Consider the following 17,487-nt stretch of genomic DNA (forward strand, 5'->3'; position numbering starts at 1 on the left):
TTTGTGTTGATCTTCCCACTTAAGAGTATTGCTTGGTGCTCAATGTAGTCAAGCCTTGCTTTAGCTTCTAATAATTGTGTCATTTTCTTAGTGTGTAGACTTCTGTTATTTTTCTGATGGCAACTTCTGGCCACTAGTTTTGTTGCAGTCATGGGACGTGTTTTTCTTCTGGGTTTTGTTGACTTTCTGTGTCTTCTGTATCTGGTAACCAGCCACTTTCTGAACTGTTTATTAGTTCTGAGTTTTTACTCAGACTCTCTTGGATGTTTTTAAGCCACATTGTCATACCGTCTGCAGACATTCATTTGTTTTTTTCCCTCATTGCAGCGGCCAGACCTTCCAGATTGATGTGAAGCAACAGTGCTGGAATTGGGCCTGTCACATGTCTGCCTTTAATACCCCTGACCGTGGGTCTAGGACTCTACTGTATCAAGGAAAATTGCTTGTGTTTCACAACTCTTTGTCTTGTTGTTGCAGCATCTCATGTTACTGGAATTTTCTAATAGATGGAAACCATACAGTTATTTTCTAAATGACCCTTATCAAAAACCACATTTTTTTTTTTTTTCAAATGTTCTCAAGCCTTTAGCTGTCCAGGTGGCCCAAATGACACGAGAGCCTTCATCTTAAGGGAAACTGTGAACTGCAGGACAAAGAGCAGAGCCCCAGCTCAGCCCGTGGACCCTGCTCCCGGAGCCCAGATGCCACAGGACGTGGCAGCCATCCTGCGGCCACCTTCTGAACGGAGACCCGGAGTTCTCAAGAAGGAAGGGATGGTGCGGAGCCGGCAGGAGCATGTTCAGGGGAGGGGTTGGTGAGGATGGGGTGGGCAGTCCTGGCAGGAGGGCCAGTGTGTGGGGACAGAGGCCACATAGGCAAGTCCAGGCTTCCAGGCTGATGCCCGGGTTTGACTCCTGACTCTGCCAAGCCTGGCACGTTTCCTCCTCCCCCACCCCTGGGGCACAACCCACCAAGGTCTCGACTTCAGCCTGCTCCTCCTCCTGGGCGTCCCGCGGGGTGGACAGTGACCCCTGTGCCCACACCATCCTCCCAGCCAGGCAGCCCCTGGATGCCCCCCTCCCCCAGGGGACAGGAGCCTGCAGGGTGGACCAGGCCTGTGTCCCGGGAGGGCCCCGCACACACACAGGCCTGGCCCGGGGAGGAGTTCACCACATGTTTATTGGGTAAAGATCACAGAAAAGACAGTTGTGGGTGCTGTCCACACATGGGAAGCAGTCCCTGTGGGAAATAAAGAACATTCTCGAGTCTGGGTTCGAGTCAGTCAAGGCACGTTTAAGGCACACAGCTGGTGGCCTCCTTCGCCTCGGAAGACGGGTAGGCCTGCTGCTCGGGGGCGGGCGGGGAGGACTCTTCTCCTTTTTTCTCACGGCCTCCAGGCCCGGCACAGGGGCGAGGGCCCCCCTTCCTGCAGGGCAGGCCTCCCACCTCCGGCCCGCTCTGCCCTTGCTCGCGGGTGGGCCGCCGTGGAGCCTCCACTCACACCAGGGGGATGGGGTAGGAGGCGCAGGCTGCCAGGCCGCACATGTTCTTCCCACGCTCGATGAGGAAGTACCTGGGTGGACAGAGCGAGACGAGCTAGGCCTGGCTGGGGCTTCCTCACCACTGCCCTTTCTGGAATGTTCTACCATTCCCCAAGGTCTGACTCCAGGGGTGAGGGCCTGGCTTATCGCCAGGAAACCGCGACCTGACTCTGGACAACTTTCCCTTCCGTCCCTCTGGCTGCCGTATTGTGTCCACTCCCGCTGTCCTCACAATTTACCGGGGCTCCTTAGCCCCAACGAGGCCCTCGCTCAGTGATGGAATCGTCATGGGCCCCCCGAGGACACGGGGTCTGACAGCAGACACGACGGAGCCCCTCCGGGGTGTGCACCTGGGGCCCCTGGTCCCAGCCCCTTGCCCCTGGGAGAGGTTGTGAAGGGTCAGCAATAAGCTTGCGGCCTGGATTTCTCCGACCCGCCCTCCCAGCCGCCGGCTGGGTCCCGCCCACAGATCCTACTGGGACAACGGTCCCGACACAGAATCATCGGGATGTGGGGCCCAGGACAGGAGAGGGTTGCACGAGGGCATCTCGGGTGTGGGGTTCAGCCTCGGGCTCCTCCCCGGGGCCTGCACCGGGGCCCGGCTGACCAGCCCCAGCTCAGACGCCATGTACCTGACAGGGAGGAGACCCCCAGGCCCCCAGACCTGAGCAATGACGCCCCTCCCTGCACACGGGACCTGGACGCTGCTTACCCGTTCATCCCCCACTGGGGACCCCAAGAGTTCTTCACGATCCAGTAGGGTATCCCATTTTGTTCTCCGTACCCAACAGCCAGGACCGCGTGGTTGACTTTATCTGGAGTTTTATGACAAGACGTGCTGGAAATGGAAAATATAAAAGGTTTGAACACGCAGGAAGGAGGAATGCATCAGGACGGCTCAGCCCCGTCCGAGGAGGGTCCTCTGAGGCTCCGAAGCAGCGTTTCCCAGCGCGGGGAATCCGCTCCGTTCCCTCGGTGCCAGACCCTGTCCTTGGGAAGCTGCAGCTGGCGGGGAGGCAGCCCGAGGAGGGGGTCAGCCCAGTGGGGATGGGGGTCCCTGGGAAGGCCCCTCAGTGTGGCTGTGGTGGGCAGTGGGTCCAGATCACCAGGGTCCCCCAGCCCAGCTGACCCCGGACCCTGGGGGGTGGGGGCCGCTGGTGCGGCTGAGGCTGGTGCACCCAGGGAGCGCTCCCAGGAGGTGGATCCTGGCCTCCGCTGCACAAGGACACACGGGTGAGCGTGCATTTCTGGGTGGCGGGGTCTCGGGCAGCGCGGGGATGGGGAGGACACGTGCTGGATCTGAGATCTCCGTGGCCACGGCTTGAGAGGGCAGGATGGCCCTGGGACTCGGGCCTGCTCACGATGCGGGGCAGGCGAGTGGCCGGGGGCAAGAGTGAGGCGAGCCCGTCCCAGAACAGCTCGGGGGGAAGCCCCCAGCCCTGGATCCTGAGAGCAGCTCCTTCATCCTCCCACTCGGAATGGGGTTTTCGGAACTGGAGGCCGCTGCTGCCCTCGGGCTGGGTCTGCCCTCCCCGACGGCCGCAGGGTCAACGTGGGGTGTATGGAGGGCCAGCCTTGCCCGCCACGGGGACGCTGCCCGGCCCCTGTCCCTGCGGGGACCGCGGCTCACCTGGAGTAGACACCTTTCCTGTACATCATAAAGTCCCTGGTGACCTCGAAGGCGAAGCTCACGGGGTTGTACAGGGCCACGGCTTCTACCATCGCCTCCTCGTCATTCTGTGGACACACAGCCTGGCACCTCCCTGCCCCCCTTCCCAAATACGGCCCTTTGCCCCGAGGCAGGGATGGGCGCCCGAGGGGGCGCGGGTGTCCGGAAGGAAGAGAAGGCTGTGTGGGACCAAACAGCCACCGAGGGGCACGCTGCCCCTCCTCGCAGTCCCAGGGATGTGCCACGAGCCGGCCTGCTGCACCCACTGCCCAGCCGGCCGTGCTGGACGCTGGCCTCCCTGCGGGAACACCCTGCCCATCGGAGAGGAGGCTCGCCACTCACGATGGTGATGTTGGCCACGTCCTTCACGAAAGCGATGGCCTTGCTGGGCTGGAACTTGCAGTCACCGTCCTGTTCAGGGCAGCAGAGGGCGTGGAGCTCGACTCAGGGGGGCCCAGCCCCAGGCCGAGACTTCAGGCCTCCCCCGTGCCGCCTGCCGGCGTCTGCGCAGCCGGGGCTCCAAGCGCAGGGGCCGGGCGATGGGGTCACTTGAGAGGGGGTCAGGGGCACCCCTGTCCTCAAGGAGCTCACAGAGGCGACCCGGCCCAGCACTGCCTCCCGCGGAGGTGGGCTCGCGGAGCCTGGGGGACCCGGCGAGAACCGCAGGTGGGCAGGAGCCTGCCTGGCGGGGGCGGGAGTGCCAGTCCCGGTGCGCACGGGTTCGCGGACACAAGGCAGGCCCGGGGGCAGGTCACACGGAGGAAAGAGCGCGCACTCCCGAGACAGGACAGAAGGTGGGGACGGCGGGAGGCACGGCGTGGTGTTTGGGAGCGAGCCAGCGGCTGGGCCGGAGCCCCAGGTTTACGAGGGGCCACACAAGGCAGGTGAGTGGTCAGAGCGAGGTCTGGGAGACCACCTGGCGGCCCCGGGAGAGCTGGACGAAGGAGACAGGGTCACGGACGGACCGCAGGAGCGGTGTGGGGCCTCCGATGGCTGGCAGGCGGAACTCAAGTGAGGGTCTGGGGTGGTCAGCCCGCCAGGGGCCAGCAGGTTTGGGGAGGGCTGGTGTTGGTCATCAGTGAGGGGAAACGCGGGTGGAGCCACAGGTTTGGGGGCAAAGACAGGGCCGTGGACAGGCTGGGGTGAGGCGGCAGCAGGCCCGGGGCAGAGCGGGTGCAGGTGCTGGAGAGCGTGGTCAGCGTGAGAGTGACCGCACGGCCGGTGCTGACGGGCGGGAAGGGCGGCGGAGGCCGGCGCCCCGGTGACTCGGCGGGAGGGGGCCCGGGAGAACGGGAGCCGCGGGGGGCGGGGGGACGGGGCTGCCAGAGACGGGCCGGAGGCCGCGGGTCTGGTGAGGGCGCTGGGCTCGGGCAAGCCGAGGGGGTGCAGGAATGCACTTGGCGAGTGTATACGATTTTGGTGGGAGGGGCCTTGCTGCAGCTCAAGGGGAAGACGGTGCTCCCCGAGGCTGAGGCGGACAGCGCTGGGCAGCCCTGCAGGCCGAGACCGCATTACCTGGCCCTTGTAGGGGTAGCTGTCTTCACCCATGATGCCCTTGTTGAACCGGATGTACTCGAAGGCCTGGCTGGGGAGGCCCCTGCAAGAAGCACACGCAGAGATGCCCCCCTGCACCGGCCCCGGTGGCGCCTGCAGGGCTGGAGGCCTTGACCGGGGCGCGGCCCGGCCGCACAGAAGCTCTCTGGGGTCCGGGGTGGGCTAGCGGCGCCGCCCCACCTGCCTGGCCCCAGGACCACGCTCGACAGAGTCTGGAGAGACGCCTGGAGTCCGCGGACGCCCGCACGTGCCTCAGGGACCCCGGGCCAGGCCCCTGGTCAGGACGGCGGAGGGGACCCGCCCAGCGCCGGGCATTGGCTGCCGCTGGGCCCCGACTGGCAGGTGCTCGACAAACGTGACTGCCGACCCCTCACCCACCCCGTGGGGCCGATGCGGTCGTTTCCTGGGGCTCAGAAAGGCTGAACAGCTTGCCCAGGATCCACGCACGGCCGTCCGACCACGGCTCCCGGCAGCCCCGGCCCGCCCGCTCCCCCTGCCCGGCTCCCAGCACCCCCGACCCACGGCACGCTGTTCCTGGTCTCGCCGGCTAGAACGTCAGCCCCTCGCGCTGCGCTGGCTGCCGTACCCCCAGGGCCCAGCCAGGTGCTCCCGGAGCTAGCGCACAGACCCCGATATGCGGGGTCGGCTGCCGCCCGAGCAGGTGCAGGCCGCCTGGGCCACGGGGGGAAGGGGGCCGGGCTGGACACACGTCTGGGCCAGGACGGCTGCCACGGACTCGAGGCACACGGGATGACTCCCCGGCGACCGTTCTAGGAAGGGGCCGGGAAAGCAGGTCCAGTAGACACAGCCTTCAGGCTCGAGCACGTCACCTCGAGCGGGTCCCTCACAGCCGGCCAAGTTGGGCTGCTTGGAACTCCCTCGGTGCGGGAGGGCCAGCCAGACCCGTGTGGGGACCTGGCCGCTGGCCTCGGGGGCTGACGGGGCCGCGTGTGCGGTGGGGAGAGGGCCGGGGGACACCGTGGAGGGCCCCGTTCTGGCCAAGCGACCCCAGGCATGTGAGGTGACCGTCCCCGTCGTGACAGCGCGTGGGGCGGGGCTGTGCTGGGCCGACAGAAGCGATCGTGGGGAGGGAGGGGGGCTCCGGGCCACGCGCGGTCAGGGCCGTACCCTTGGCAGCCGTGATTGTTGAAGTTCTGGGCGCAGTCCACTAGCTGCTGTTCCGCCTGCAGGAAGGCACGGGGCGCAGAGTGGGGGCTGGACGCCGCCCAGGCCCGCTGCGGACCCTGCTCCGCCTCCCCGCGCGGCCCTCGCCCGCCCTCGCCCCTCGCCCTGGGGTCAGCGGCTGGACACACAGGCCCGGCCCTCTCTCGGGGAGGCCCGGGCAGGGCACAGCTCCTAGAGGCCTGCCCCCCGGCAACGAGCCCTGGGCTGCCTCCTCAACAAGCCGCGTTCCTTTCTAGGAAAACGGGCGTCCGGTTTCGCAGGCTGAATGTCCACGAGGCGGGGGGGCCTGATGTCCAGGGAAACAGCATCCCCACCTGAAGCCCTAAAGGAGCCCGAGGGCCCACCCGGCCCTCCCTGTCAGGCCTTGGGGCGAAGCTGTGACCTCGGGAGGTGACCCCAGTGGCAGACTGCTTACCAAAGACAGCAGCTTCCCACTTTTGATGGCGATGGCGGACTCCAGGGCCCCCGTGGTGGAGAAGGTCCAGCAGCTGCCACAGCCGCCCTAGGGAGGCCGGGGTCGGGGGTTGGTCACAGGGACCCCAGGATGCAGGCCCGGGAGAACCCCAGGCTCCCGTCCACGCTGACCCTCGCGGGCCCTGTGCGGCCAGGGTCCTCCACATCGCCGCTGAGGTGACCAGCCTCACCAGCGCCCACCAGCGCCCGCCCGTCCCAGCCCCTCGCAGACCAAGCCCACTGGCCATTCTGTGCGTTGCTGGCTTTCCCTCTGCGTCTGAATCTTAGGCCGTCTCCTCTTCTCCCCAGGGTTTCTCAGAAGGACTCACTCAAGTCTTGTTTCCAGAACCTTCTCTGCCACTGCCCCGCCTCCAACCTCATTCCACCCACAGTCCTCGCAATTAAACTAGCAACTCCTCAAGCCTGGCACCAACCCTGACCCCCATCCAGGCCCAGACACCTGCCTCTGTGGGCTCGCCCCCCCCTCGCCCGCCCACCTCCTGCCACAGTCACGGGCCAGGCTCTGGACACGAGGGTCGGGCACCAGAGCGTGCCTGCCCGGTTCCAGTCCCGGCTCTGCCACGTGCCCGCTGTGCGAGCCAGGAGGTCACTTCCCACCGCTCAACCTCCACTCCGTCATCTGGAAAACGGGGTCGCGTGCCTGCTTCCCAGGGCCGTCAGAGGCGCAGATGTGGGCCTGCCGGCTCATCTGTCTCTTCCCTGCACGGTTCTGCCTCCCGAATCCCTCTCACCACCCACCCCCTTCCCTGCCCTCAGCAGGTCGGCCCTCTCAGCTTGCTGGCCTCCCTCTGGTCTCTTTGTCCCACATCCTTCCGTCGGTACGGGGACAACCCTGTTGGAGTGTCTCTGGCCGGTCAAGGCTTGGGCCTGGCCCGGCTGAAGGTGGCAGAGCAGGCCGAGCCACGGGCGCTGGACTGGGAGCGGAGACCTGCTCTGGAGTCGCCTGTGTCCCCTGTCTGCCCAGCCGCCGGGCCAGCCCCTCGCCCTTGTTTACCGCTCTGTGAAGTGGGAAGCCCTCGAGGGGCGGCCAAGCTAACGTTAGATCCTGCTGCTGCGTCTACATCGCATGGTGGCCACAGAGAGATGCCACAAGCTTACGGGCGACCGCCTCCGTCCAGCCCCCACACCCAGGCGGCCCAGTCTGCCTGATGGCCCGGGAACATTCCTGACGGACGTCCCTGCCTACTTGCCCAACAGTGAGCACGTTCAGGCTTCCACACCGAAAACCCGCTGCTTTAAACTGTCATGGGATTCTTGGGTCACCTGGCTGGCTCAGTCGACTAGGTGGCCGACTCGTGGTTTCAGCTCAAGTCACGATCTCAGGGTCGTGACATCGAGCCCCATGCTCAGCAGGAGTCTGCTTGGGATTCTCTTTCTCTCTCTCTCTCTCAAATAAATAAAATCTTTTTTTTTTAAGATTTTATTTATTTATTTGACAGAGAGAGACACAGCGAAAGAGGGAACACAAGCAGGGGGAGTGGGAGAGGGAGAAGCAGGCTTCCCGCCGGGCAGGAGCCCGATGTGGGGCTCGATCCCAGGACCCTGGGACCATGACCTGAGCCGAAGGCAGACGCTTAACGACTGAGCCACCCAGGCGCCCCAATAAATAAAATCTTAAAAAAAACCCCAACTGTCCTGGGATTCTTAGATGGTCTAAAAACTGCGTCTGGGTGGTGGGGGAGAGCGCGGCTCTGTTCTGCCCCTGGTGCTGGGAGGGGAGTCACTCTGGCTCCCGGGTGCTGGGGTAAGTGTCCAGATCTCTCACAGGCTCCGGGAACCCCGAGCCTGGGAGGATAGGATGCCGTGCCCCCCGGCTTGAAGGACAAGGAGAACATGTTTCTCAGGGAGACTTTCAACGGGAAGGCCAGTGTCTCCAGGAGGGTAACTTTCCCCCATTTTCTGGAGGTAAGAGGATGACGTCCTTCTGGAGGGAGGGACACAGTGGGCAGGGGGACAGCAGGGGGTGGGCTCAGACTCTCTGGGACAGAGCCAGCCGCCCGGTCCACAGCTCTGTGGGTGCAGAACGCGGGACACACACTGTTCCCCGTGGCCGGAGTGCGTACAGAAGGCTGGCATCACTGCCTGCTGAGTTTTTGCCACCACCCGGAGGGAAAGCGGCTGGGCCGGGCCTTGCAGATCAGGGGCCCCGGTGTCCCATCTCTCAGGGTACAGGGAATATGATGTTTCGGGCGACTCTGAGGCCTGGGCCAGTGGGAACTCCGGGCAGGGGTGCAGGTGAACTGCAGTCCAATAAAGAGGGACCGTTTCTTCCTCCAGAGCAGCCCACGGACCTCATAACCTCCCAGCCTTTTGGAGGAAGGCAGCTGGAGGGAGGATGAGGAAAAGCAGAGTTGGGGGTACACCTGCCACAGTTCAGGGCTCCTTCTGACTTTCTCTTCCTGGTGTATTGTCTGCGAATGTGGCTATTTTGCGGGCAAAGGATGGGGGTGGCCGCCCATACCTGATTTTTCACCGGTGACACAAACTTCCCTTTTTTCCTCCAGTCCACGAAGGGCGGGTAGGGACCAGTCCCCCGAAGGTAGTTACCTTTGGTGGCTGAGCAATTCTGGAAGGACCAAGTACAATTCTTTCAGGAGAACGAAAAACTTTTTTGATAGAAAAGTGTGCAATTAAAACAGAATCACCAAGAGAGCATGAGAAAGACTATCTCTCTAAGAACCATCCTGCCCCCACCCGCTGGGTCCAAATGCTAGATGACCTGTCCCTCTGGGAGCACCGGCGGGGTGGGGGGGGCGGCGAGGACCAGGGAGCCAGATTTAACAAATAAAAATACAGTTCACATAGTTCAGTTTTAACTTCATATAAACGAGGAGTAACTACAGCGATAGTATGTCCTGCCCAGTATTTATGATGGATTTACCCTGGAAGGTTAGGTGTTATTTACCTGAAATTCAGTTTTATTTTCAAAATTGTTTTAACTGTGCATCTGTGTTTTCTCCGGCAACCCTAAGTTTGGGGCCCACGTGGCTGAGGCCAGGGCCGTGGACTGAGCAACCACTGGGAGCCACTGACTCCCCAGGAACCTGGGGCCCCCTGAAGCTGGGTGGGGCGCAGTCTGGCTGGGAGCTGAGTGGACTCTGAACTTATTCCAAAGGTCCGAGTGGGAAGAGTCAGATTTGGTCACAAGGAACGACACCTACCTGAGGCTCCGACCAAAGATACTTGCGTTTTATTTCAGCAAAGCTCATGTCTGAAAACTGGTTCAGCCCCACTGAAAAAGAAGGAAAAACAAAAAAACCCAAAGAAAAAAGAGGCGCTCAATAAGACAGTCATAAAGAAACAGAAAAAAACCAAGAAACCCCAAGTTAACCTGGGTCCTATTTCTAGCTGCAGCAACTGGCTTCTTTTTAGGTTTTAAATGGAATTTAACTGAATATACCAGGGTCAACGTTCTCTGGGCTTCAGAGCTACACACGGGCTGCACGGCGGGGCTGCGGGTGCGGGTAGCGTGTGGGGGGGCCGGGCACCCAGCATGTAGACCCCCCGGAGAGTCCATGGGCATCCTGGTGAGGAGCCTGCTCAGGTGCATTCCCACCTGCACCCCCTCCGGTCCCCACATTGGCCTGGGGCAGGGAGTGTTTGCATCTCCCCACGACAGCCGGGTAGAACGTGAGACGCTCGTCGGCCCCCCACGGTCCCACAAATGAGATGTGGACACAAATGAGATGCGGGCACCGCTTCCCCATCTTATGCCTGTTGCCCACATTCACAACGTGCCTGACGCTGCGTGTGTGTCTGAGGCCAGAGCCCGGTTCTGCCACCCAGCAGTCCACGGGCAGGGCTCGGTGTCCGGGACGGACCCTGGGCTGGCAGGAACGGGCGGGGCTTGTACAGCGTCTCCCGTAAACTCTGCGACCACCCAGCGGGCCACCAGCACCGAGCTTCACTGAACCTCCGAGAACCAACAGCAGAGCCAGAACCTGAGGTCAGCTCGGGACGGCTTCGGGCCCTGCGCTCTGACCATCCCTCCACCCTAAGTCCCCGGTGGGCCTTCAGTCATCACTGGTTTCTGAGACGCGGCCGCGAGGAGCCTGCAGGAGGGCAAGCCCACGGTACTTTTAAATGTGTGGTTCCCAGCGTTGTGGGCATTTATCTTCCTCCGGTTGCTGACAAACGTCTGCAGCCTGTGGTGGTACTCCTCTGAGCTGTATTTCTTTTGGTGCTAAAACAAAACACATCAGCTTACGGTAAGTCACGGAAGCAAGATGCAGCTCACCAGGAGGAGACAGTCTGTTTTCTAAGAGGAGGGACGGAGGTTTTCCTTCCGGCACGATTCTGGAGCCAAAGCCGCGTTAGGAGGCAGGACAGTGCCGCGGGTCTCAGCTGTGGAAGTCGGGAGGTTACAAGGCACAGGCCGGGCCTCCAGGGCCCTGAGGCCAGCCCGAAGCCTCGCAGCTGCCCGAAATCAGCCGGCATCCCAGAGGCCCTGGTGAAGAGACATGCCGAGTGCAGGCCCTCCACGGGCGCCACGGCGGGGCTGGCTCCCGTCTCTGGCAAAAATCACCCTTTTGCAAAAGCACGTGCACTGGAGTTCTCCAGTTAACTTTGCAGCCAACACGCAACGTCCCTGAATACAAAATATGGACACGGGTCCCAAGGCTGGAAGGCTGCCAGCCACCTTCATCACTGGGGACAACTGTTTGGAAGGTGTGGACCTAACCGGATCTCTCCCACTTTGGCCAATTCCCAGTCCCGAAAGACCCAGGGGTGTGGGCTGGGAAAAGCCTTCCCCATTGTCTCCAATCTGGCACAGTCGGGTTAGGTAACAGGCAACAGAGGAATGAAAAGCTTCAGGAAGAAGCTGAGCACTGACCTGCACCATCCATGACTTGAAGTGAACTTTCTCTGTAAAAAGAAAAAAAAAAAAAAGAAAGAAGGAAATGAGGCCGGGGCGCCTGGCCATGAAGTGGAACCTTCAGCCAAGCGGGGCACTTGGGAGCCGATTTGCATTTCAGGAAACTAGGTGACAGAATGCAGAAGTCCAGCTCGTCCCGCAGGGGTGGTGGCAACTGAGGTAACTCCCGACAGTCAGGACAGGGGATGTCCCCAGTGCGGGCGTCTTCACCTGCTTCTGCTCATACAACGGCGCGTGGATTGTGGAAATTCACTGAAACGTGATTTAACGACTTGTGTACTTTTCTATATGATATATTTCAGCACGCAGTTAGTTAAAAAACATATACTCCGAGGGTCAGCATATTTTTCTTCAAGGGACAGGTAACAAGTACCTTGGACTTCGCCGTGTCTGGTGCTCTCTGCCCCAGCAGACTTGGGGCACAAAAGCAGGCGGGCCTGCTGTTTGTGGAAGGACCCCCCCGGTTACCTGCCCTTGTGTATGTCTGAGTTACCTAAAATTTCATCCTAAATTTAAACAGCCACAAAGAATGTATTCCAGCTTATTGGAAATACCGTCATTTTAATTTTTTTTTTTAAGAATTTTTTTTTTTTAAAGATTTTATTTATTTATTTGAGACAGAGAGAATGAGAAAGAGAGCACATGAGAAGGGGGAGGGTCCGAGGGAGAAGCAGACTCCCTGCCGAGCAGGGAGCCCGATGCGGGACTCGATCCCGGGACTCCAGGATCATGACCTGAGCCGAAGGCAGTCGCTTAACCAACTGAGCCACCCAGGCGCCCGTCATTTTAATTTTTTAAAAAAATTTTAAGTAGGCTCCACGCCCACGGTGGGGCCTGAACTCACGATCCTGAGAGTAATAAGAGTCGCACGTTCTACGGACCAAGCCAGTCAGGTGCCCCCTAGATACTGTCATTTTAAAATAAGACTGCCACATCCTTCTTTTAAAGCTAGCCGAGGGAATCTGCGTACCATCTGATTTGACACCCGCCGTCAATAACACGCACTTAAGGAAGCGTATGTTTACACTGGATGCCCTACCATCCTTGGATGCAGCCACAGGACAAAAAGTATACACTGAAAGTACTTTTGCTTCCTGTGACTCACACATCTCTGAACATTATATGAATTTATTCTAAATTGAATACTCCTCATCAACACCCCAACTGATTAAAATATTTCAAATATAGGGATGCCTGGGTGGCTCAGTCGTTAAGCCTCTGCCTTCGGCTCAGGTCATGATCCCAGGGTCCTGGGATCGAGCCCCGCATCGGGCTCCCTGCTCCGCGGGAGGCCTGCTTCCCCCTCTCCCACTCCCCCTGCTTGTGTTCCCTCTCCCGCTGTCTCTCTCTCTCTCTGTGTGTCAAATTAAAAAAAATAATAATAAAAAAAATAAAATATTTCAAATATATTATACATTATGAAAAGTAATCGTCAAACATAAAAAGTCAACTTGTGTCAGAAATGCATCACTTGGGGCGCCTGGGGGGCTCTGTCGGTTAAGGGTCTGACTCTCGGTTTTGGCTCAGGTCCTGATCTCAGGGTCGTGGCATCAAGGTCTGTGTCAGACTCTGTGCTCAGCGTGGAGTCTGCTTGGGATTCTCTCTCTCCCTCTGCCTCTGCCCGCCCTCCCCTCCATGCTCTCCCTCTAAAATAAATAAATAAATCTTTTAAAAAAGAAAAAAGAAATGCATCTCTTAATGAGATCAACAGGACTTTACTAACTAAACCCCCCTCATGGACTTATAAATTCATGGGTGAATATTTCCTTTTTTTTTTTTTTTAAGTGGGTCAGCATTAATTCTGGTCTTTGTGGTTTTTTTAGATTTTATTTATTTGAGAGAGAGAGCACAAGCGAGCATGCATGCATGAGTGGGGTGGTGGGGAGGGGAGAGGCAGAGGGAGAAGCAGACTCCCCGCTGAGCAGGGGCCCCATGCGGGGCTCGATCCCAGGACCCTGGGATCATGACCTGAGCTGAAGGCAGACACTCAACTGACTGAACCACCCAGATGCCCCTGGTCTTTGTTTTTTTATAGGTCAAAAGACTCAGAAATCCTGCTAAATAAGCCAATCCCTAATTACTTATTGCTTCCGGGAACAGAAGGCAATTTTTACAGCAAGGTTTCTCAGTTCCTACACCTCAATCACATGATGCTCTAAGACCCCATCAGCTGATACCTCGGTGAGGTCCTCTCTTCTTCAATTTCAGTTTCCTTGAAGAACCAACAACAGTTTTGAAGAAGATTTGTTACCGTCTGTCTCTTTTGCTGCCCCTGATGTGTTTAGAACCACAAATTCAGATTTAGGAGGAATGAGAGGCACAGATCGGTTTTGGCAAAGAAGATGTTTATAAAGGGGCTGGACACGGATCCCCTCTCCGTGCCCACAGTCACTTGGAATTTCTTTGTGTTTCTCCAGGGACTCCCCCCGCTCCCCAGGCTGGAGATCATGCTGCTCAGCATGCTGATTTCCCTTTGTGGGTCACACATCTATCCTAGGAACCAAGCTACAGCCATTTTCCCTGGGGAAGAAACGCCCATTTCCCCAAGACAATCCTGCGAAGATTGTAGGATCCCCAACCCTGTTTACAGGGCCCTGCTGCAGTGGGATGGCTTCAGAGGAAGGCAGACCTCAACCCAGCAGGATTTCAGGCAGGATAGAGTTCAGGACCACTGACTAGCCTTCACCTCTGGGGTATTTCAAAAGCGACATGCAGGCATGACAAGCCCAGGCTATTTCTCATTCACAGGAGGTCAGTGGAAGAAAAAGCTAGAGATGCTCTTGGGCTGGGCCAGAAGGATCTACTGCTGAGCCCAGGGCCCCAACCTCAGACAGACCCATTTCAAATCCACTGTGACTTCTGGGAGAAGTACATCTATGTATGCCCTGTCTGGGGGACTGTGTGGGCAGCCTGGAGAACAGGGGTCAGCAAACGATGGCAAACTGAAAAATGTTTTTTTTATACTTTCAAATGATTGAAAAAAATATATGACATTTTGTAAGACCGGAGAATCATCTGCATTCAAATTTCAGCGTGCATAAATAGAAGTTTGCGGGAACACAGCGAGGTTCATCATTTGCACACTCTCTGCGGCCGCTCTCGAGGGCCGAGTTAAGGAGTTGCTCCACACAGTATGGCCCACAAGCCACAATATCTACCATCTGGCCCTTGACGGAAAAAGCTTACGGAGCCCTGCTCTGGAGCTGGGATGGCTTGGGCGCCAACACAGCCAGGGTGAAGCAAAGCCCCGGGGCACTGGGCTTTTCTTCGGTTGGGGCTGATCCGAAGCTGCCCCGCTCCCGGCCCCCAGGGCTGCGAGCCTGGGGGCCCTTCTTGTACAAATGAGTAGAGAAGAGTGAGCAGAGTCTGAGCCTCAGTGACCTTCGTCCCGTCTCCAGGCTGTTCTCTGACAACCCTTCCCTGTGCCCAGGGTGAGTAGGGCAGGTAGTCTTGTGAGCTCAGAGCCTTCGGGTGGTGGGCTGAGGGTGGGCCGCAGCAGGGAAGGAGGAAGACCCACAGGGAAGGGCCTCCGGCCTGGGGAGGCGCCTAGACCCCCAGGAGGGGAAGGGCGGCAAGAACAGCGCAGCTGGACCCGGCACAGCGCACGTGGCCTACAGGCGACTCCTGGTGTCGGACACACCGCCCCGCGCTTGGAGAGCCGCCCTCGGGTTTCAGAGCTTAGAACAGACGTCGCTCCCGCCACAGCCCAGCCAACCCATTTTACAGAAAGACTCTCAAGGCGCCCATGGGGATCCCCGGGGAGCTGCCAGAAAGGCTGGAAAGCCCCTGCTCACCCTGGCAGGGGGCATGGAAGTCCTCTGTGTCCCCAGGCTGGGCGTGGACGCACGGGGGCTGCGGGCTTCTCTGGCATTCCAAGCCCTGCAGCGGCCTGCGCCAGGGGGACCCCGGGCCCCCAGCCCACCGCTCCTCTGGTCATGCAAGACGCCCTCTGAGACCTCCCGCTCCTCCCGACGCCTCCCGTAGCGCAGTTCACCCCTCCCGGGTCCCCACGCGCGGAGGCCCTGGTCCTGGGGCCGCGGAAAGGCCCTGCCCCGCTGCCCCCAGCCAGGTGCCCCCCACCCCGCAGTCCTCCGAGGACCCGGCCGGCCCTGCGAGGCCCTTTTCCCGCGGCGCCCCCTCCCCGTACCTAACGAGGTCGCGTAGAGGTCGGTGGCGCCGCAGGCCGGGGGTCCCAGGAGCCCCGCGGCCACGCACAGCAGCGGCAACACGACCCACATCGTGGCGGCTCGGCCCGCGGACTGGCTGCGGGCGCCCGGGAACGAGGCCGAGGCAGCGGCGGGGGCGGGGGCGGGGCCCGGGGGCGGGGCGGGGCGGGGCTCCGGGGGCGGGACTCGCGGACTCCGGGGGCGGGACTGGCGGGCTCCGGGGGCGGGACTCGCGGACTCCGGGGGCGGGACTGGCGGGCTCCGGGGGCGGGACTCGCGGACTCCGGGGGCGGGACTGGCGGGCTCCGGGGGCGGGACTGGCGGGCTCCGGGGGCGGGACTCGCGGGCTCCGGGGGCGGGATTGGCGGGCTTCGGGGGCGGGACTCGCGGGCTCCGGGGGCGGGACTGGCGGACTCCGGGGGCGGGACTGGCGGGCTCCGGGGGCGGGACTCGCGGACTCCGGGGGCGGGACTGGCGGGCTCCGGGGGCGGGACTCGCGGGCTCCGGGGGCGGGACTGGCGGACTCCGGGGGCGGGGCTCCGGGACACCCCTGCGCGCCGGGCCCGCGGGGGAAGCGTCCGCACCTGCCCTCCGCCGCCGCCCGGCCCCGGCCCGCGCCCCACCGCCCCCTCCTGCTGCCGTGCCAGGAAGGGCGCCGCGGGCGGGCGGGGGTGCTGCGGGGGCGGTCACGGCCTGACCTCGCCCCCTCCCTTCCCGCCCCGACCCCCGGAGCCCCCCTCTCCCTGCCCGCCCCGACCCCCACACCCGGAGGCCCCCCCCCTGCCCTGCTCGCCGGAGCTCCCCTCTCCCTAACCGCCCCCCCAGCCACCATTTCTGGTCCTCCTTAAGCACATTCCTCTGGTTGTCCCTTCTGCCTTGGAATGAACTTACAAGTAGAGAAAGGAGACAGCCGGTTTTTTGGTGAGGTTCCCCCTGAGCCGCCCCCACAACAGGCATTTTAGTCTTTCTGATGAGAAAATCCTATTGTCAGCTTCAGGGCTGTTTCGTCTATTTGGCAAATCTGTAGAAAGGAGGAAGACTATATATGAGTTTGTGTGTGCGAGAAACAAAGAGAATGAGGAACATTTCAAGCTGAGGGGCCCCAGCACTATGATTGCTGGGGGTGGGGGGCGTAGAGGGAAGGTTCAGACCACGGACAACCAAGCACCCAGGGGGCATATTCACCTACAGCCTCACCTAGCAGAGCGCATGTTGTTGACCCCCCACCTTCACTCCCATTTTACAGATGGGGAGACCGAGGCTCCAGAGTGGCTGGTAACTGATGTGTGAAACAAGGGAGCTTCCTCGGGGAGCTCAGCTGCCTCACTAGACACTAAGGGCAAAAGGCAATCTTAGCTTAACACCATCCCAACCCCACAGGATCCTGTGAGTCTAAACAGAGAGATTCCTTTGGAAACTTCCTTTATCTCAACTCCCCAGTAATCATGTTGGCAATCATCCCCCAAGCATATGGACCCTGATACACATTTTTTTTTTTTTAAGATTTTATTTATTTGCGAGACAGAGAATGAGAGACAGAGAGCATGAGAGGGAGGAGAGTCAGAGGGAGAAGCAGACTCCCCGCTGAGCAGGGAGCCTGATGCGGGACTTGATCCTGGGACTCCAGGATCATGACCTGAGCCGAACGCAGCCGCTTAACTGACTGAGCAACCCAGGCGCCCTACACATTTTTTTTTTTTTAAAGATTCTTTTTATTTGAGAGAGAGAGAGAGGGAGAAGGAGACTCCCCGCGGGGCAGGGAGTCCAATGCGGGGCTCGATCCCAGGACCCTGGGACCATGACCTGAGCCAAAGGCAAACGCTTAAGCGACTGAGCCCCCCAGGCACCCCATCTAAAGGGTCTCATGACTAGAATTTCACTAGACAGTAATAAATGACCTTTTCTAACAATAGCTGGCCTCCTCAAGATCCTGGAAACCTTGCTTCCAAAATTCCTAAGAGACTTACACTGTCCCTAACCTCTCCCAACTCGAAAGTATATAATAGGCCACTCTTCCTGACC

At 60.2% G+C, this 17,487-nt stretch overlaps 1 protein-coding gene across 1 annotated transcript; it reads right to left on the reverse strand.

The window, feature by feature from the left end:
- Positions 1–1,160: 1,160 nt before the first annotated feature.
- Positions 1,161–15,603, reverse strand: CTSH (cathepsin H). Its single transcript, XM_045899276.2, has 12 exons — positions 15,447–15,603; positions 11,258–11,289; positions 10,501–10,606; positions 9,585–9,655; positions 8,885–8,989; positions 6,365–6,451; positions 5,893–5,948; positions 4,726–4,807; positions 3,553–3,621; positions 3,172–3,278; positions 2,254–2,379; positions 1,161–1,573 (listed from the first exon to the last, which is right to left on the reverse strand). Exons 1-12 carry the CDS (start codon positions 15,535–15,537, stop codon positions 1,498–1,500), a joined length of 1,008 nt encoding a protein of 335 aa, XP_045755232.1. The 5' UTR covers positions 15,538–15,603; the 3' UTR covers positions 1,161–1,497.
- Positions 15,604–17,487: the final 1,884 nt, after the last annotated feature.

This window comes from Mirounga angustirostris, unplaced genomic scaffold, assembly GCF_029215605.1.
Source record: "Mirounga angustirostris isolate CCGP_5_RB_7025 unplaced genomic scaffold, mMirAng1.0.hap1 SCAF_9, whole genome shotgun sequence".
NCBI lineage: Eukaryota > Metazoa > Chordata > Mammalia > Carnivora > Phocidae > Mirounga > Mirounga angustirostris.